This window comes from Corythoichthys intestinalis, chromosome 8, assembly GCF_030265065.1.
Source record: "Corythoichthys intestinalis isolate RoL2023-P3 chromosome 8, ASM3026506v1, whole genome shotgun sequence".
NCBI classification, from domain to species: Eukaryota; Metazoa; Chordata; class Actinopteri; order Syngnathiformes; family Syngnathidae; genus Corythoichthys; species Corythoichthys intestinalis.
In genome coordinates, this window is record NC_080402.1 from 50061088 (window position 1) to 50081996 (window position 20909).

Genomic DNA, 20909 nt, shown 5'->3' on the forward strand with positions numbered 1-20909 from the left:
TGGCTTGCACAGTGCTCCTTGAGATGTTTAAAGCTTGGGAAATCTTTTTGTATCCAAATCCGGCTTTAAACTTCTCCACAACAGTATCTCGGACCTGCCTGGTGTGTTCCTTGGTTTTCATAATGCTCTCTGCACTTTAAACAGAACCCTGAGACTATCACAGAGCAGGTGCATTTATACGGAGACTTGATTACACACAGGTGGATTCTATTTATCATCATCGGTCATTTAGGACAACATTGGATCATTCAGAGATCCTCACTGAACTTCTGGAGTGAGTTTGCTGCACTGAAAGCAAAGGGGCCGAATATTATTGCACGCCCCACTTTTCAGTTTTTTATTTGTTAAAAAAAGTTTAAATTATCCAATAAATGTTGTTCCACTTCACGATTGTGTCCCACTTGTTGTTGATTCTTGACAAAAAAATTAAACTTCATATCTTTATGTTTGAAGCCTGAAATGTGGCGAAAGGTTGCAAGATTCAAGGGGGCCGAATACTTTTGCAAGGCACTGTAGTTGATTGTGTGAGACAACAAGGTAACCACTGACAACTGCGCTGAACATTGCCAGTGATAATACGGGTTTCCATTTGTACATGACAAAAGCAATGTTGAACGGAGTTATGTGTATTCAAGCTGCAAATATTTTGCTGTATTCGCCTTGCCTAACCTGTAGCAGCTTGATATTCGAGAGAGCTGGAGAAAATGCTGTTGGCTGATTTAACTGTTAAATTGCTTAACCCTTTGTAGGGCACTCATTTAACTCATTGCCTTTCATTGACGGCGCTGGATGTTCATCCAATTTGACTCTGGGCGGCTGGCAGTGATTTATTGCCATCCTCCCAGTTTAAAATAATTGGACGTCATAAATACTATGAAATAATATCCAAAAAATGTTTTTTAAAAATAAAAAAAACTTTAGTCTGATATTGGGGCCATAACCAGAGTGTATTTCTATACATTTCTGAGTGATTAATTTAGTTTTTAACATTTAAATAATAATTGTATTTAAAAAATATATATATATATTAGGGAGTAACTCTACTTAAGAATGTCTCTACAAACATTTTCAAGTTATGACATGTTTAAACTGGAAAATTTTGCCTTTCGTTGAGAAAGAAATTTCAGGTTACGAGAGGCAAAATTACGATACAATACTGTAAAAGATACACATGTACAGTGGTATGAAAAAGTATCTGAACCTTTTGGAATTTCTCACATTTCTGCATAAAATCACCATCAAATGTGATCTGACCTTTGTCAAAATCACACAGATGAAAAAACTGTCTGCTATTACTACAAACCCCCAAGCATTTATAGGTTTTCATTTTTTAATAAGGATAGTATGCAAACAATGACAGAAGGGGGAAAAACAAGTAAGTGAACCATCACATTTAATATTTTGTGGCCACCCTCTCTTTGGCATCAATACCTTGCACCAGATGCTTCCTGTAGCTGCAGATCGGTCTGGCACATAGATCAGGACTAATCTTGGCCCATTATTCTCTACAAAACTGCTGTAGGTCAGTCAGATTCCTGGAATGTTTGGCATGAATCGCTGTCTCAAGTCTGGCGTTTGACTTTTGTTCTTTGTTCTATTTTGTTCTTCGGAAACCATTCTGAAGTTGATTTCCTTCTTTGTTTTGGATCATTGTCTTGTTGCCGCATCCATCCTCTTTTAGCTTCAACTGTCTGACAGACGGCCTCAGGTTTTCCTGCAAAACATCCTGATTTTTGAATTCATTCTTCCATTAATGATACCAAGTTGTCCAGGCCCTGAGGTAGCAAAACAGCAAATGCTCCCTCCACCATGCTTCACGGTGGGGATGAGGTGTTGATGTTGGTGAGCTGTTCCATTTGTCCTCCACACATGACATTGTGTGTTACTCCCAAACAATTCAGCTTTGGTTTCATCAGTCCACAAAATATTTTGCCAAAACTTCTGTGGAGTGTCCAAGTGCCTTTTTGCGAACATTAAACGAACAACGTTTTTTTTTTTTTTTTAGACAGCAGTGGCTTCCTCCGTGAAGTCCTCCCATGAACACCATTCTTGGCCATAGTTTTACATATAGTTGATGTGTGCACAGAGATATTGAACTGTGCCAGTGATTTCTGTAAGTCTTTAGCACACACTCTAGAGTTCTTTTTTACTTCTCTGAGTATTCTGCGCAGAACACTTAGCATCATCTTTGTTGGATGGCCACTCCTTGGAAGTGCCAAACTCTCTCCATTTGTAGACAACTTCTCTGACTGTTGATTGACAAACATCCAGACTTTTAGAGATGGTTTTGTATCCTTTCCCAGCTTTATACAAATCAACAATCCTTGATCGCAGGTCTTCAGACAGCTCTTTTGACCAAGCCATCATGTACATCAGACAATGCTTCTCATCAAGAAATTTCTTACCAGGTGTGTTTTTTATAGTGGGCAAGGCAGCTTTAAACCACTCATCAGTGATTGGGCACACACCTGACTTAAAATGTTAGGTGAAAATTGGTTTCAATTGCTCTTTTAGTCTCCTTGGGCAGAGTGTTCACTTAGTTATTTTTCCCCTTTTGTCATAGTTTGCATGCTATCCTCATTAAAATATGAAAACCTATACATTTTGGGTGGTTTTAGTTAAAGCAGACACTGTATTTTCATCTGTGTTATTTTGACAAAGATCAGATCACATTTGATGGTGAATTTATGCAGAAATGTGAGAAATTCTAAAAGGTTCAGATACTTTTTCATACTACTGTACTTCCTGCTTTCTGCTTTTAAATCTCACGCCATAAGATCCTGCTGTCCAATGGGTCATAATCTTACCCATCCCATCCCCTTCAGTATGCTGCTCTCCTATTGGCATATTCTTGTTGACGTTTTACTTTGGGTGTCGCAGTATGATGGCGTACACAGGCGCGACGGTGTTATTGTTGCTACATTTTTGTTTGTTGGCGTCTGAGCCAAATTAGCACAAGGCTCCTAGTATTTTTGTCTCACGAAGAGTTTTTTTAAGCCCATAGACTGTTAATTATATTAGTAGCACATTTGAGCATACAGTGGGGAGAACAAGTATTTGATACACGTCTCCTCGCCTTTTTGTGTCACGAAGATAGGCGATAGACACCATCAGTCTCGTGAAAGAGGACATTACCTCACTCGAAAGGTAAGATACTGTATATATACTGTATATATATATATATGCATTTTGTCATATTATCTACTTCATTACAGGTATTAACGGTTAGGTATATGGAATGATTCAAATGTGTTTGGCTGTTGTTTTATTCCTGTTTTACCCCAGTTATAAAATTTAATGTGGCGTGTACGTACTGCTTGGAACGAATTAGGGCATTTACATGTAAAATGCATCTCTATTTCCAAAATCTTCGGGTGTTGAGACTACTTCCAGAACCAATAGACTATAGACCGCTACTTTTCCCCTCTCATTTTATTTATGGCTTTTTACAGCCTAAAATCTTTTAGTGTAAATATCCTATCATACAATTTGGAAGCTTGTGGTATTACAGTCCAGGGTGGCTTATATAGGAACAGTTTTTGTGTCAAATTTGGGGGGCATATGGTCAGGTGCGCCTAATAGTGCCAAACGTACGGTACAAATAATGATTTATAAAAAAAAAATTAAAGAGACAATTGAGAGAGGGGTCCACATAAGTGGATATAACCTTGTAGTCAGGGTTAAGTTTTTTCTGGTTTACCTATAACAAAGGTAGTGAAAGGACATATTCCCAAGAAACAATTGTTTTAATTATATGCCGAAAAAAAAGTTCAAAACTTATTTAATGTTGAAAGAAAAAGGAAACAAATTAGTAAAACTAATGGCTATAGTCTGCTTTTTCTATAAGTGAAAGGAGGATGTTTAAATCAGAAACTGTAATTTCTTGGGGGGATATAAACATAACTGAACTGTATGATAAACTCACTGAGGGAAATTTCTCACTTTCCATAAGATTACAACTGATATGTTAGATATTCCAATAGAAAACAAAAATTGCATATCCCTTCAAACTAAAACTGCAATAGTAAGCATACTGGGAAAGTGATACTTCTGCACATCCCACTCTCTAAGCTCAACTGTTTAGAGGAAATGTGTTGCTTTCTTGAGACTTCTCGAAAACAAAAGTCGACTTCATAAAATGTGGTGGCGTTCTTATACAATGTACTTGCATACTGAGCACCACTGGGGAACAGGGGAGGTGTTGTCAAATCGGATTGGACGTCCAGTGGTCCATTCATCCAGTCATTGACTTTAATATGATCAGCATACATGGAAAGTGATACTGCTTCTAATAAAATTGGATTGGACGTCCATCGCCCTCATTAGCTGCCACTGACGGCGAAAGACGTCCAATCCATTTGGACTGGGAGGTTTGACAGCGATCACCCAGTCAAGTTGGACTGGATGTCTACAGTGTTGTCAGTAACGCATTACTAAGTAAGTTCTTTCAGTAAAAAGTAACCTAACGCGTTCATTCCTCCAAACCAGTAATCTGATTTAAAGTATGCTCCTTAGTGTCTGTGCGTTACTATTTTGTTATTGCCTCATAACGTATGTAGAATGAAAAATATTGTAGTCATGTACGAAGAGAATTTTGAATAGAAAATGCTAGAAAGGATTCCGCTACGTGTTCGTTTCCATGGTAAACGCTCACAGATACTTCCTGTTTTGGTCTCGAGTCACACGCGCTAAATGTTTTGGGACTGAAAAAGGTGTGCGCCAGGCTGCCAGCGCGGGTGCACATTTGAGCCGAGTGTTGAGATGTGCGACCGACTGTTGATCTCTGTACATCCATGAATGAACGTGAGTATTTGTCCTTCATTCTGAAGGGTTCCAAAGATAGGTTGGACCCCCTACATGCGCGGTGGTTTCGTAGCTTTGCCGTTGCAACGACGGGCAGTCATCGTTCCAAGTTGGCAAGCATTGTTTACATCATATTCGTGTTGCACATTTTTGCCGTGAGGTGACGTGTTCGTTTAACATCTTTGGGATGTGTTGTAAGTCCGATTGAGTGTAAAGTGCTTAATTGCCACCACGTTTCGTGGCCAAATTGACAGCGTGTGTGTGCAGCGTACTTTCGGGGCCCCCCAACCTATATGTTTATTGCACTGTGCAATTCATTCGTATGTTGTTGATTATTGTGCAGTCGATTTGCATTGTTTTACATTGGCACTGATATGCTGTTAGCCCTAACCCGAAATTCAGATTTTTTGACATTAGGCTTAATCTTTGAGTTAGCTAGGTTTAATTAGTCCGTGGAGTTGATTTCAACAAATTCCAGTTTCAGGGCTCCAGAGTGGCTACCTAGTGTGAGTCAATGGTGGTTGAAATAAACTCCACTGACTAATTAAACAACCGCTAACTCGAAGATTAAGCCTTATCTGAAAAACACCGATCTTCCCCTTTAAATTCAATTATAGGAACGTCAATTATATGCGATGATATTTTTCTGTTGTCATTCCTATGTTGAGGCGGCAAAAGCAGAAAAATTGGTGAAAAGTAACTGATAAATTACTTTTAAAGTAACTTAGTTACTTTGATAATAAACTAATCAGTAAAGTAGTAGATTATTTTATTAGGCATAATCAGTAATTAAATTACTTTTTCCAGTAATCTGTGACAACACTGGACGTCTGTTGCCGTCAATGGGAGTCAAACATGGTCACTCTACTCCAACCATCCCAGTTGAAATCGATTTGAGGTGTATGACTGTCTATGCAGTGAAAGAGTTAAGCCAAGACATCTCAACATCTCATTTGTAGTCCACCCACACAAGTCCACTCACATTCTTCATTTAGAACCTTGGAGCTAAGCTAAGAGGGTACTAGATCCCCGAAGCGGTTTTTCCTTACCGTCGTTTGAGGAGTGGGCTGCTTTCGTCGCCCCCGGACACGGGTTCATCACACGGCGGTTCCTGCAGCTCGGCCTCCGGCTCTTCGGTTCCTCTTTCCGCGACATCGCCTCGCCACCTCCGCCGGGGCAAGGCCGACGCTTTGTCGGTGCAGGAACCGGCCCAGCGCTTGAGCTGCTCCCGCCGCTTGGTCCTTGCTGAGTCGCCCATTAATTTATCCGAGGAGGACGGTGTAATCAAAAATAAACCATAGCCAGGAAGCGAATGACACACCCTCCATGCGTGTACTGTCACTTCCTGATCTCTGCTGCCTGTGAGTGAAGCTCGAGGACGCCTCTGTTCGTGCTTGCGCAGTGCGCGTGCGCGCGTCACTTCACAAAGCTGCATGAGAGGACGTCACGCGGGTTGTCTAGTACAGTTCAAGGAAATGCTAAAATAAGAGTCATCATCTAACTTCCTTCCATTGTGTCTAGATATTCAAATATACTAGTATGTTTCAAGAGAAGACTTGGTATGCTACTATGGAAAAGTATCAGAGCATTTATTCAATATCTTTATCTCCCTAGTAGTAACTGTGTGACATTTCTGGGAGTAAAACAGGGCACACAATAATAAATATTAATAAAAAAGAATTTTATTTGTAGAGCGCTTTTTACAGATGCTTTACAGTTAAGTCCCTGTAAAAGGTGGGGTTTTAGCAGTTTTTTGAATGTAGGAAGGTGAGGATGGGCAGTGGCGTTTCTAGCCTACATGCATGGTGCCCAAAGCGACAAGACAGTTTGACGCCCCCGCCCCCCAATAAAAACCACACAATCTAAGAATGTTACATTTACTAATGCACTAAATACTGTATGTGCAAGAGAATATATATATTTAAAATCACAAACATTAGTAAACTATTGTAGAAATAATAAAGAAAGTGTGGAAAATTTTACTTGCGAACAGTTGGCTCAGATGTATTGACTACTAAAGGGGCTCCGGTTTGAGAGCACAGGAGTTGAAATCATATGCGCAGGTGTGCATACATGTACACACATTTATTATCTGGCGAATAACATACAGACATATAGTCAACATTCTCAGACCTCTGAATGTGTTTAGCTTATTAATCATGAAACCACATCATTTTAACTATAAACCAACTATAGTGAACATTTTGCACACTATCTCCCTTCAAACCACTACATTCACTGCTCACATTGATGATTTTGAAACAATGATAACGGTCGTGGCTGATAAAAAAAAAACAAGCTAGCAAGTGTGAGTGGTTAAAAAAAAACAGACATTAAAACACATTTAACACAGTTATTCCTCCACCTAGCATTGTGAGGAATGTTTATGATCTATGTGCACCGCTTTTAATTCACTTTACAAGGCGTACTCACATCATCATTGAAGGAGCAGACACATGAAATCGGAAATGCAGAACTGGAAGTAAGCATGAGCAGTTTCCAAAATAAAAGTGACGCTCAAGATGGAAAGCAAATTAATTAAACATCTAAACTATTAATCAACTTGATGATTTCTTAACAGAAACAATACATATGGCGGAAAACACTAAGGTGACTTTAAGTTCCGCTCTGAGACCCCCAATTTAGCCAACTTTCAAAATTGTCCGATATGCATGTGTGATACATCATTGGAAAGCCTAATATCTCAATTTTCTGGGGGAATAAAAATTTTGAACAGGAGGGCTTTTTTTTTTTTTTAATTTGTTTTTTAAACAGCAAAACCCCATCTGGAGGCGAGAGCACGCGAGAGCAGAATTACAGACGCCATGACTTTAACGAGATATTATCGAGTGCTTACCTTGTTTTGATCCAAAAACTCCATGTAGCATGTATCACTGAGTGTCCAGACACAGCTGTGAATGGCCACAGCTGGATTTTTTTGGGGATTTTATGGATGAAACATGGTAATTTAACATGGGTTGCGATGCAGAAATCGCAGACATCAAGGAGTAGTCGAGAGTTTCTTTTTCATGTATTTAATATATCATATATTTTAAAACTTTTTTTTCCAATTTTTTTTTTGTTTGGGTCGATTATTTATCACCTAAAATATCGGAGAAAATGCGACAGTAACAGAAAAAAAAATACAATTAAGCGATAGTTATGAGGTAGATATCTGTGACTTTTTTTTACAGACGCCATTGTCATTTTCATTGTGTCATTATTTGTTTAAAAGTTTAAAATATGTGCGTGAATAATTTTTTAAAGTCGTTTTTTTTTTTAAACGAAATATGGGGCATCAATTAATGATTCTAAGCTAAAAACGACAGACATTTTGAATAATAAATATAATTAATTACCTTCGTTTTACGGCTGGGTTGAAACAAAAGCGGTTGCGCGACGTCTGTAAACGGGGGGTTTTCAGGATAAAACGGACAAATTTAAAATAGTTCGGGGCTTCATGCGCCATGAATCTGCTATGGCAACATATAGACATGTTGTTCTATCAAACACAACACTTGTTTTTTCTTCAAATACATCAGTTTCTTTTAGGGCTGTCAAAATTATCGCGTTAACGGGCGTTAATTAATTTTTAAAATTAATCACGTTAAAATATTTGACGCAATTAACGCACCCGCTGGCATATTGCCTCAAACATTACAATGAGGCCGTTTATGGACATTAAGAGTGAAGAGAATGCCACCGGCCGCTTGGGGGCAGCGCCGTTCCATACTCATGTTATGTCTTCTAAACGTGGGAGAATTAGTAGTTGTGAGACGTTTATGCTGTATTCACAATGCAATGCAAATTGCTATTTGTGCTCAACACATATTTCGGTAAGTTTTCTTTCTTTTAGTGGCAATTATGTGTCTCTTGTTTTATTTTGGGTAAGATATGTACAGATACAGTGGGGAGAACAAGTATTTTATACATTGCCAATGGGTTTTGGCAGTGTATCAAATACTTGTTCTCCCCACTGTATATGTTTTACAGTCAAGGCGAGTGGACACAGGCGCGCCGTTTACTGGCATAAGCTTCTCCTTCACAACAAACATAAGTATCGTTTAGTGAAAGCACAACAAAAATAATATTCCTATCTCTCAAAAAAAAAAAAAAAAAAGTTCTCAAAAAGAAAAGCACTTCAGTCTATAGTAATGAGGCCCTATTCTGACACACAGTTAAACAACAAAGCTAAATAAACTGGCATTCCATATCAATTTAGCTATGCAAAATACATCCATCCATCCATCCATCCATTATCTTCCGCTTGTTCCGGGGTCGGGTCGCGGGGGCAGCAGCTTTAACAGGGAAGCCCAGACTTCCCTCTCCCCAGCCACTTCAACCAGCTCCTCCGGCGGGATCCCAAGGCGTTCCCAGGCCAGCCGAGAGACATAGTCTCTCCAGCGTGTCCTGGGTCGTCCCCGGGGCCTCCCGCCGGTGGGACATGCCCGGAACACCTCTCCAGGGAGGCGTCCGGGAGGCATCCGAACCAGATGCCCGAGCCACCTCAGCTGGCTCCTCTCTACGCGGAGGAGTAGCGGCTCGACGCCGAGTCCCTCCCGGATGACCGAGCTTCTCACCCTATCTCTAAGGGAGAGCCCGGACACCCTGCGGAGGAAACTCATTTCGGCCGCTTGTATCCGGGATCTTGTTCTTTCGGTCACGACCCAAAGATCGTGACCATAGGTGAGGGTAGGAACGTAGATCGACTGGTAAAACGAGAGCTTTGCCTTTCGACTCAGCTCCTTCTTCACCACTACGGACCGGTGCAGAGTCCGCATTACTGCAGACGCCGCACCGATTCGCCTGTCGATCTCCCACTCCCTCCTACCGTCACTCGTGAACAAGACCCCAAGATACTTGAACTCCTCCACTTGGGGCAGGATCTCATCCCCGACCCGGAGAGGGTACTCCACCCTTTTCCGACTGAGGACCATGGTCTCGGATTTGGAGGTGCTGATCTTCATCCCAACCGCTTCACACTCAGCTGCGAACCGCTCCAGTGAGAGTTGGAGGTCACGGCTTGATGAAGCCAACAGCACTAAATCATCTGCAAAAAGCAGAGATTCAATGCTGAGGTCACCAAACCGGACCCCCTCAATGCTTCGGCTGCGCCTAGAAATTCTGTCCATAAAAATTATGAACAAAATCGGTGACAAAGGGCAGCCTTGGCGGAGTCCAACCCTCACTGGGAACGAATTCGACTTACTGCCGGCAATGCGGACCAGACTCTGACACCGGTCGTACAGGGACCGAACAGCCCTTACCAAGGGGCTCGGTACCCCGTACTCCCGGAGCACCCTCCACAGGATTCCCCTAGGCACACGGTCGAACGCCTTCTCCAAATCCACAAAACACATGTAGACTGGTTGGGCGAACTCCCATGCACCCTCGAGGACCCTGCCGAGGGTGTAGAGCTGGTCCACTGTTCCACGGCCGGGACGAAAACCACACTGCTCCTCCTGAATCCGAGATTCGACCTCCCGACGGACCCTCCTCTCCAGCACCCCTGAATAGACTTTACCGGGGAGGCTGAGGAGTGTGATTCCTCTATAATTGGAACACACCCTCCGGTCCCCCTTTTTAAAAAGGGGGACCACCACCCCGGTCTGCCAATCCAGAGGCACTGTCCCCGATGTCCACGCGATGTTGTAGAGGCGTGTCAGCCATGACAGCCCTACAACATCCAGAGCCTTTAGGAACTCCGGACGGATCTCATCCACCCCCGGGGCCTTGCCACCGAGGAGCTTGCCAACCGCCTCAGTGACTTCAACCCCAGAGATCGAAGAGCCCACCTCAGAGTCCCCAGACTCTGCTTCCTCAAAGGAAGGCGTGTCGGTGGAATTGAGGAGGGCTTCGAAGTATTCTCCCCACCGACTCACGACGTCCCGAGTCGAGGTCAGCAGTACACCATCTTCACTATACACAGTGTTAATAGTGCACTGCTTTCCTCTCCTCAGACGCCGGATGGTCGACCAGAATTTCCTCGAAGCCGTCCGGAAGTCGTTTTCCATGGCCTCACCGAACTCCTCCCATGTCCGAGTTTTTGCCTCGGCGACCGCAAAATACACATAAAACTTTTCACTCTACTTTTTATTATTGTTATTTTTATTCTTATTATTATTATATTAACTCTACTTTTGATTGAAAATTTTACAAATTTTATTAAAACGAAAACATGAAGAGGGGTTTTAATATAAAATTACTATAACTTGTAACTATAACATTTATCGTTTAAGAACTACAAGTCTTTCTATCCGTGGATCACTTTAACAGAAAGAATGTTAATAATGCCATTTGTGGATTTATTGTTACAATAAACAAATACAGTACTGATGTACAGTATGTTGTATGTATATATCCGTCATGTGTCTTATCTTTCCATTCCAACAATAATTTACATAAAAATATGGCATATTTTAGAGATGGTTTGAATTGCGATTAATTGCGATTAATTACGATTAATTAATTTTTAAGCTGTAATTAACTCGATTAAAAATTTTAATCGTTTGACAGCCCTAGTTTCTTTTAAAGAGGAGTGCAAGAGCAGACACTGATTTTTCAGTCATGTCGGAGTTTTCTGCCATATTCAATTCAATTCAGTTTTATTTGTATAGCCCTTGATCACAACAAAGTTGTCTCAAAGGGCTTTGCAAAGGCAATATGATACACAATCAGAAACAGCAAATGAAGCAACAAGGATGAATAAATAAATTCAAGTCCTGGGTATCTCCCATCCTTAGACCCTCCATGTCGGCAAGGAAAAACTCCAAAAACTCCAGTCTTCGGGAGAAAAATGAGAAACCTTGGGGAATACCACAGTCAGGAGAGATCCACTCCCAGGACGGATAGACAGGAACCCCAGGACCGCTAATGGGAATTAGCAGGCAAAGTTACAGTCCGTAAAGATGCAGTGGTGTAAAGGAACAAGAAGGGGTCCATCTAGCCAGATGAGACGGGGGTAGCCACGAGGACGTCCATCCAGCTTGGGGTCCGGACAATCAGGAGGCTGCAGCTGAAAAATAGCCCCTCCCCAGAGGAGAGGGGGGAAAGGGGACACCGGGTGACTAGTAATGAAGAGACTAAGCAACTAGATATCAACCTTGTAAAATAGAAATAAAGTAAGATAAGTGGTAGGTAGAAAGAGAAAAAGGAGATAGAACTCAGTGGCTGTACTTCCCCCAGCTTTATAGCTTCTAGTGCAGCTTAGACTAAACTTTGAGTCTACTCCGACTTCAACTAGCCTGACCATAAGCTTTGTTGAATAGGAACGTTTTTAATCTAATCTTAAATGTGCAGACTGTCTCGGCTTCTTTAATATTAGCTGGAAGCTGATTCCATAAAACGGGCTTGGTGGCTAAAGGCTCTAGCGCCGACAGTACTTTTAGAAACCCTGGGAACTACCAGTAGATCTGCATTCTGAGAGCGGAGTGTTCTGTTGGGGTGGTATGGAACCAGAGCATCGGTGAGGTAAGATGGCCCTAACCCATTAACGGTCTTAAATGTTAGAAGGAGGATTTTAAATTTAATTCTAAACTCGACTGGAAGCAAGTGAAGGGCCTGGAGCACAGGGGTGATGTGCTCTCTTCTATTGGTTCCTGTTAGAAGTCTTGCTGCTGCGTTTTGGACAAGCTGAAGACCTTTTAGAGAACTTTTAGGACAAGCAGCAAGTAGGGAGTTACAGTAATCCAATCTCGATGTACATATACATAATACACCTATGTCAAATATTCAAGAAAAAAAAAGAAAAAAGATTCTTTGCGGATTAAAAATCAAAGTCAACCCTTGGTGGGTCACACTTTTGATTGATCCAATCCCTGGCCCGACCTCCTTCTGCTTTGCGGTTACGTGCAGACAGTAACTGCGGTCTGCAGGGGGTGTCAATGCAACGCTAGTGGTGTCAATTATTATAGTAAACAATCACTCGCGTGCACCTCATATGCATGCGCCTATAGCAGTTCTTCTCAAATAGTTGGGCGGGCCCCCCTAGGGGGTGAAATTGCACATCCAATCAGTGCATGGCAATGGCACTCTCATTTTCAGAGTGTGGACAGTATTTTTTTAACCAAAGAAGAGCACACAGAAAAGAGCACTGGAGATATGAAGAGCTAAGAAAAGGAAATATGACAAAGCGTATGTGGCGTTTGGCTTCACTTTTAATACAGTGCGAGGAGAGGAAGGACCAATATGTTTACTGTGTCTAAAAATGTTGGCAGCAGACAGCGTGAAGCCAAATCAATGAAGACCTCACTTAAAGACATTAGACCCCAATCAAATTCATAAGCCACTTCATTTTTTTCAGCGAAAACGTGCCGAATCGTCCCGCTTTGTGTTACATCAGTAAACCAGCAAGCACTGTTAGCATCATATAAGGTTGCTGCTCAATGCAAAAATAACCTAACACCATAGCAAAGCAGCTGATACCGCCTGCAGCCAAAATAAAAATTCCCTCTTTCCAATGATACTGTAGTTTTTGTACTATTAATTTTTGTTTTTTGGTCATATTGTTCGGCATATTGTAGTCTTGATTTATTGTTGCTAATCAATGTAAATTTATTGTTATTCATGGATTTCATTAAATTTGATTTTTCATTATCAAATGGTCAGAAAAATGCATCTGGAGTGTATTGTTTGGATGTGACTCTTTTTTTAAAAATTCAGGCAAAGATGCGCTTCAAGTGTTTTCCGTTACAAACAAAAATGTTAAAGTATAACTTTATTGTAGCTTGAGCTATATTACTTTTTTATGTGAACAAGGACAATGGTATGCAGAGGTGTACTTATAATAATTTTTATTTTATTTTATTATTAAAAATTTTTTTTTAGACAAATATATATATATTACAGTGGCGGCAGAGAGTGTGGTGGGGGGCATGAAACGTTTGCGTCCTCCTAAGGGGGGCTTAACACAAAATAATTGAGAAGCACTAGCCTATAGCAATTTGCTGACCCCGGGCAACCGCCCAACCGGACTGTGCCAGGAACCGCCATTGCGGATGGGTTTAGTGGGTGAGTTCCAAAGGCAGGGTGCAGCAGCGGAGAAGGCTCTGTCCCCCCAAGTTTGGTGTGTTACACACAAGTAGAACTACATGTGTCTCAAGTTGTGAGACAAAACTGTGCACTCTTTGAGATTTGGGTACTACTAGTACCAGTGGCGTTGGAAGTGGGGCGCTAAGGGGGCTGCAGCACCCCCTGGTGTTGGGGGAGAAGTTTTTTTTTTTTGTGTGTGTGTGAAAATAAATCAATAAATAAAACATATTGAAACAGTAGCGTATTTAACTTTGGGGATGAAATGTATATGTTGGAATTTTTTGTTTGTTTGGTAATAACATGGTCACCACCTAACACCTTGCTTGCTACCAGGTCACGTTGAATAAGGTGCTATTGGAACTGAAAAGTTACTTGCTGACAGAGGAGGCATTAACATGGCGCAAAAACAAATTAGTGATTTTTTTCTTTCCAAAAACAATCAAAAAATTTCTAAAATTCAATTCAAGGTCGAAAATTAAGATGGTTGTGATAGTCTATAATAGTACTCGGCGAGGAAAAGTTAGCTGCAGATTTAGACCGTGGAGAACTTCAAATAGCTCGCATTGTAGCCATATTATTGTTTGTTGTTGCTGCTGAGCTGCCGTCGTGCAGCGCGTTGTTGGATTTTGTGTGCAATTTATTTCAGTGTTGTAAAAAAGTGGGCTTTAAACAGAGGCTTATTGGACCTTTTACTTTTCAAATGTGTTTGTGTGTCATTTTGCCATCGAGTTGCGGTGATTTTTATTATAATACATGGGCACTATTTTCAATACAAAAACTCCAAGACACACTGTAAGTGAAATAGAACGCTGTCTTTGTAGTAGCCTAGTAGTAGTACGTAAACTATCCAACATGCATGTGTACTGCCATTGTGCATGCCTTGTATGGAGAAAAAGAGCATGACAATTTCGGACCGAAACGGCTGTTTTGGATTGGAAAAAAAAACAAAACTTCAGCATCCCCTGCTGTCCAGTACTTCCAGCGCCACTGACTACTACTACTTTTGAAGCGTTAGATCAGTGGTGTCCAAACTTTTTTCTTCGTCGGCTGCTTTCAGAAGGATCAAAAGATGCAAGGGCCAACTTGAAATCCTTCCCTTTTCATTTGTTTAATACCCCTACATACATACATTTGTAAGTATGTATGTATATGTGTCTTAGGGAACTTCCCGATTTGAATGTCAGATATCGGTGCCGATCAGGTAATTTTCAGTGGACAATAATCAGGTAAAAAAAAATCGGGGTTTTAAAATTATTTATTCCTTTTTAATTATTGACTCATTGGCAGCCACTGGCGGCAATAGATGTCCAATCCATTTTGACTGGAAGGGCGATCGCTGCCAGCCCCCGGTCAAATGCTGCATGTTGGCAATGTTAAACTAAATGTTAAAAGAAAGTGCTAATTTACTTCAACATCTAAGATGCAGTTACCTCGACTTGTTGCCCACGAATGAGTCATTTTGCTTTTTCAAAGAGTTGTTAAAACGAAGGAATTCATAAGTTTAATTGTTGTTTTTTGTGTTAGCTTGCTAGCTTTTAGTCGCTTATCATGTTAGAGTTGACAGTAGTTGTTGTTTGTTTAGTCTTGCCTTTGTACTAATATTGTAAATTTTCTGCGCAAATGTTATAGCAACAACATTGTCAAAAAAAAATCAAAATTTCTTTGTATTTTTATCGCTTTAGGTGAAAAAATCTCATTGTGTTAAATATGTGCAAAATATATTAAATCAATCAAAGGTCCTCGAATCAAATTGAATCGTGGCAGACTATAATATCGGGAAATATTGTTTCGCTGTCCAAAGAATCAATATTTTATGATCATAAAATTGATGATTCAGAGTACATCCCTACATCTAATTGGATTTTAGAGACGTCATGCAGTTGTGGAAGGCAGGACTGAAAAAAAAAGCGTCACTAGTAGTGAGGACGAACAGTGAACCAGTTGGCCTACATCAGCCATGTCCAAAGTCTGGCCCTCAGGCCTTTTACATCCCTCGTCAATATTTTTCTGGGCCTCGGAATATACCCAAAAAGAGAATTAACAATGTCACAATCCTAATTTTGAAATCTAACCTTGAAATGTTGCCATTTGCAGCATGTACTCTGGTTTTCCTTCATCTGTTAATAACAGAGAAAGTTTATCATAGCTTTTGTTCTTACAAACAATTAGCAATGGATAAGTGACATAGATTTTTTTGTGCCGCATTATTGAGAATAGCGCCTTCAAGCCTGACAAGGATCAGAATCAATATCCGCAGTGCTAACACTTGCTCTGTTGCTCATAAACATTCCAACACAGGAGGGTCAAATTCCATGTCACGTTTTTCTGTGGTTGATGCAGTCAGTCCACTGCAGGAATAGCTGAATCACAAAAGAAAGTAAGTAAACATTTGCGTTGCACAGAGTTAATTTGAGCCTGGCAAGAATAATGAGGCAAAATAGAATTTGTGATACCGCTGTAATTTCTTACAGGGAGTTTTGTACTTGTATTGATTTTAAAAATGATATACTGTACTAAAGAAAGGGAAAGCCTATATCACTTCAATAGGTTCACAACCATAAGTTTACACATCGTCTAAATGTACTGTGTATGATTATACAAGTCAGTGCATGTCATGTACAGTGCAAATAACTGGTGAAGTCATACATTTGTTTTGACAGGTGTGAAGAAAAAATATCTGTGCTGTAAATACAGATGATTTTTTTTACAGAATGACTCCCTCCAAACATATACCCGCACATTCACTCCCACCCCACGCTGTGGCACAGCTGGCAAAGGCATGGCTTGCTGAGGACACACCAAATTTTGACCCGGCGGGAGTGTGTGTGGGGTCCCGGGAGGTGGAGGCAAGACTGTTGTGTAAAAGCCCACACAGTATTTTGGCGGGGAGCCCCTTCTTTACAGCGGTGTTCCAAGAGGTCGGCTGCACCGTGGATTGGATTTACCAAGACGGAGATGAAATTGGTCAGTAGTGAATATTTTCTGTAGTGCTGCAACGATTAATTGATTAACTCGAGTAATTTGATTAGAAAAAAGGTTTGAATAAAATTTTGCTGCTTTGAGTATTCGTTTAATTAAAGTGGCGTTGAAATGACTTGTTTTGAAAGTGTTTGAATTTGGTTTCCTTGATTTGGGTGGATACACTGCCCTCTAGTGGCAACAGTGAATACGACATAACTAATTTAACATGGCTGAATCCAGCTGCTCCCTGTTATGACCAATTTAGTAAGTTTTTTTTTTTTTTTTTTTTTTTTTTTAAATATATTTGTAATTTAGTTACTAGGCATATTTAGCTGTTTTTTGTGGGAATATGTGTTTGGATGATTTTTGTTAAGAGAATTGTAAAAATAAATAAACTTAAACGTTAGCATTTTATAGCATGTAAGACAGCTGACTTTTTCTATGCAAGTTAGCCAATTGTTCTTTTGTTGTACTTAGATTCTCAATCATTTATACCATTTGAGCCTAAGCTCAGGTATTTTCATATCTTTTTTTAAATGAAAATGCAATACTGCATAGTTTGGAGAAACACTCGGAAATTTTATTTTGTATTCGCATTAAATGCTCTTTTGAAAGTGCAATCTTAGCAAGTCTTTTTTTTACATCTCATAAAATTTATTCTGCAACCCATTTAATGTTCCTAATCCAACTACTCGATTATTCGAATTAAATAGTTTATCGATTAATTGACTACTAAAATAATCAATAGCTGTAGCCCAAATTTTTGGACCTGTTCATTCTCTCGACCGCTTATCCACACTAAGTCAATGAAAATCTGTCCGGACAAAATGAGAGCTATCAGGAGTGTGGCATTACTGCACCAACATTACTTGAAAGTGTGGATTTCAACCTCTCTTCCAGCTTTTGTTTGGCACAGATAGACCATAGAAAACCGGAGATATGTTCATTTTAATTTTATGGTAAGAAATGTATTTTTCCACAAGAAGCACTCATGCTCTTTGGTTGGGTGATGGTTCATTTCTGTAGATTTTTCTAAGCAGAATTCAATGCTTTTTGTGTATTTTTTGGCCTAATAAGGTCATCAGAGAATATAGTACTGTATAATAATAACAACAGTTCATATAAATGACATGTTGAGAAAAAGTATAGACAAGTTTCCTGAGCGAAATATGGGCGGCGGCATCTTGGGCAATATATGCCTCAAACTTCTAGTTCAGAAAAAAAAACAACGTGAATTAAGGTTAAAACTGTTAGTAAGTTAAAAACTGCAAAATTAAAGCAGGGGAACTCATGGAATCTCCAAAAATGGATTCAGCACAACGTAGATGAGACGTATATGGGATTGTATGATTGTTCTTATCACTTCGTTGATCATTCATGGACAAAATTATAACAACCTGTCAGCCTGTGTTGATGTGAGGTATAGATTGATACGCCGGCCACTTAAGTGACCAAAATGAGGTGAAATTATAAATTATATTACATTTGCTGAATGCAGAAGGGCTGACACGGATTTTGTTGTTACAAAGAAATACTACAAGGTATGTATTGTACATATAAACAAAAATAGTATGTCATTCTTTTTTATTGCCGATATTGATCGCAATAAAACATTTGGACAACATGATTCAATTTCTTGTTTTATTTAAAAGATTGGTGTATGGGCAAAACAGGTCAATAAATCACAATTTGTACAATTATGATAAAAAATAGCATACTAGAATGTGACATCAGACAGCAGAGCATTTGAAGTGCTTAAAAAACATTTATTTTAATATATACAGTATGTACATAATGTTTTAAAATTATACTTTGGGAGAAAAAATCATGTCTTATATGTATCTGTTTCCAATGCTAAATCTGAATAAATACATTCAACACACACACAAAAATAAATGAATAAACAGATAAATAAATAAATTGTGTGTGTACAGTATGTGCGCTACTTTGCTGTTTTTCACTTGTCGCGGGGGGTTCTGGTCCCCATTAACCGTGAAAAACGAGGGATCACCGTATTAGGTTTTACTTTTTGTTTTTTTTTGCCAGAGACTCCAACAGTGGCACTACCAATTTCAACAATAAAACGCCACAACAATAATCACATGACTCCATTACACCAATCAGACTCAAGCTTGCCATTCTATGCTCAGTATTTGACATAGAACGTTGCCGTTACCATGAATCGATTTTTCCCCGACTGACCACGGTAAAACAGATATGATCCTTTTAGAGAAATACGTTTTCTCCACTAGAGGGCACTCATGCTCTTTGGACGAATGCTGCTTCATTTCTGTATTTTATTTATTCTTTTATTTCTTTGGGTTTATGTGGATATGTTGTACAGCATTTTATAGTCTTCTTCTTAAAAGTATAGTAAAAACACTTCATATAGATAACTGTGCAGAGAGAAAAAAAACATTGTTTTAAAAAAACAACAACAAAAAACATTGTAAGCAGTTACTCACAATGTTGCTCATTATTTGATTATTCCTTTCACCAAATACTTTGTTACTGTACTCGAGTACGTTTTTTGGATGACTACTTTTACCTTTTACTTAAACTTGAGGAATATTATTTTGAAGTGAGACTACTCTTACTTAAATTTACGGCTACTATACCCATCTCTGGTTATCAAATACATAGTTCAGTTACTTTCACAAAATAATAAAGGCACAACACTATAGTTGTAACTAAAACAACATTCTGATGACCTTTTCATTTATTTTGAATAAATGTTTTCAATTCATATAAATGTGATTATTGCATAACATTACATGCACCACATGGAAAACATGGACACATTTTAACCTACGAGTTAGACAATAGCTCAACAAACTAAGATTAGTGATTGCGTAAATGTTGCACTAAGTCCAAGATAATAAAACTGTAATTGTTTAAGTCAAAATTCGTTTCTGTGTTAAATTGTGTTATTCTCAGCAAAATTTATGTATATTACCCTACCACAAGATGGTGCTTTAAGGTCGTATTTTAGAAGAAGTTAATCAGCTTTGGGATTGACATCTCAAAATGATATATAACTGAAGAAAAGCATCTTCTTAAAACTTCTTATGCCCCTTACCGTATACTATTACATGTGAATCTCAGGCACTGGTGCTGTCATACTCACTGCTGTGGTGCGAGGCCCTGCCAGATGCCTTCTCCTGGGTGAAAGGCCAGCTCTAAACTGTCTGGCTCGGGCCTCTGGGATCGCCACTCGGTGCTCTCGGCTCCATAAAATAGCAGAAGCGGGAGGATGGCATGGAGAAGTGGCGGGAACACGTAAAACAACTCCTGGCTTTCGCTTGGTGGAAAAGTACGCGATGCTGGTAGGTGCCGTGTCGATGCACAGGCAGGATTTGAGTGGAATGGTGATGCTGAAGGACAACCATGTCTGGGCTTCAGGAAGCATCACAGAGGTAGGCATACTGAACTGAATTACAAGTATTACACACGGACAAAAACAGGTCTATATTACTCTGCATTTAAGTGCATTTTTCATGAACTTTCAATGATTTTCTGCTCTCCAGGCTGTGAAAGCTACCAGGTCAGTGTGCGGTTTCAGCAGTAAGATTGAAGTGGAGTGTCGCTCCACAGAAGAGGCCATGGAGGCAGCCACAGCAGGAGCCGACATAGTAATGCTAGACAATTTCCAGCCACAGGTACTAAAAATTGTGATGGAACTCCATTTGCAATATTTCCCTTGCAAAAATCAATATCAAGGAATATAATCTACTACCTATCTACTATCTACAGGTGCTCCATCTTGCAGCTGGTGCACTGAAACAAAAATTCCCAGATCTGCTGATAGAAGCCAGTGGAGGTGTGACACCTGAAAACCTAATTGACTATTTTTCTCCATGTGTGGACATCATCTCTCTGGGCTGTATTACACAAGGGTGCCCAGTTGTGGACTTCTCACTTAAGGTTCAGGAGCCAGTTTCTTAGGTAGACCTGTTGTATTGGATTGCCAGCTGAAATACTAACAGTAGGGGTGTGACAAAATACCCAAATGGTGATATATCGTGATACGTTGTATCCCCAAAAGATTCTCGATATGCTCCTGCCAAGAATTGATGTATCTTTTTAAAAAGGTGTCTCTGTTTAAAAAATAAATA

At 39.9% G+C, this 20909-nt stretch overlaps 2 protein-coding genes across 3 annotated transcripts in view; one reads left to right on the plus strand and one right to left on the minus strand.

Annotated features, from left to right (window-relative positions):
- Positions 1–6256, minus strand: part of ppp1r12c (protein phosphatase 1, regulatory subunit 12C) — a 67449-nt gene extending 61193 nt beyond the window's left edge. The window contains exon 1 of the mRNA XM_057844103.1: positions 5853–6256. Coding sequence (XP_057700086.1) covers positions 5853–6238 — 386 coding nt within the window. The 5' untranslated portion in view covers positions 6239–6256. The remainder of the gene's footprint in view (positions 1–5852) is intronic.
- A 2107-nt stretch (positions 6257–8363) lies between these two features.
- On the plus strand, positions 8364–20909 carry LOC130920630 (nicotinate-nucleotide pyrophosphorylase [carboxylating]-like). Of its 2 annotated transcripts, XM_057843978.1 has the most exons (6): positions 8606–8639; positions 16132–16210; positions 16544–16797; positions 19900–20210; positions 20322–20453; positions 20548–20909. In XM_057843978.1, exons 3-6 carry the CDS (start codon positions 16545–16547, stop codon positions 20737–20739), a joined length of 888 nt encoding a protein of 295 aa, XP_057699961.1. In that variant the 5' UTR covers positions 8606–8639; positions 16132–16210; position 16544; the 3' UTR covers positions 20740–20909. The 2 variants fall into 2 exon arrangements, with proteins under 2 accessions (XP_057699960.1, XP_057699961.1); XM_057843977.1 differs by lacking the exon at positions 16132–16210 and having other exon boundaries at positions 8364–8639.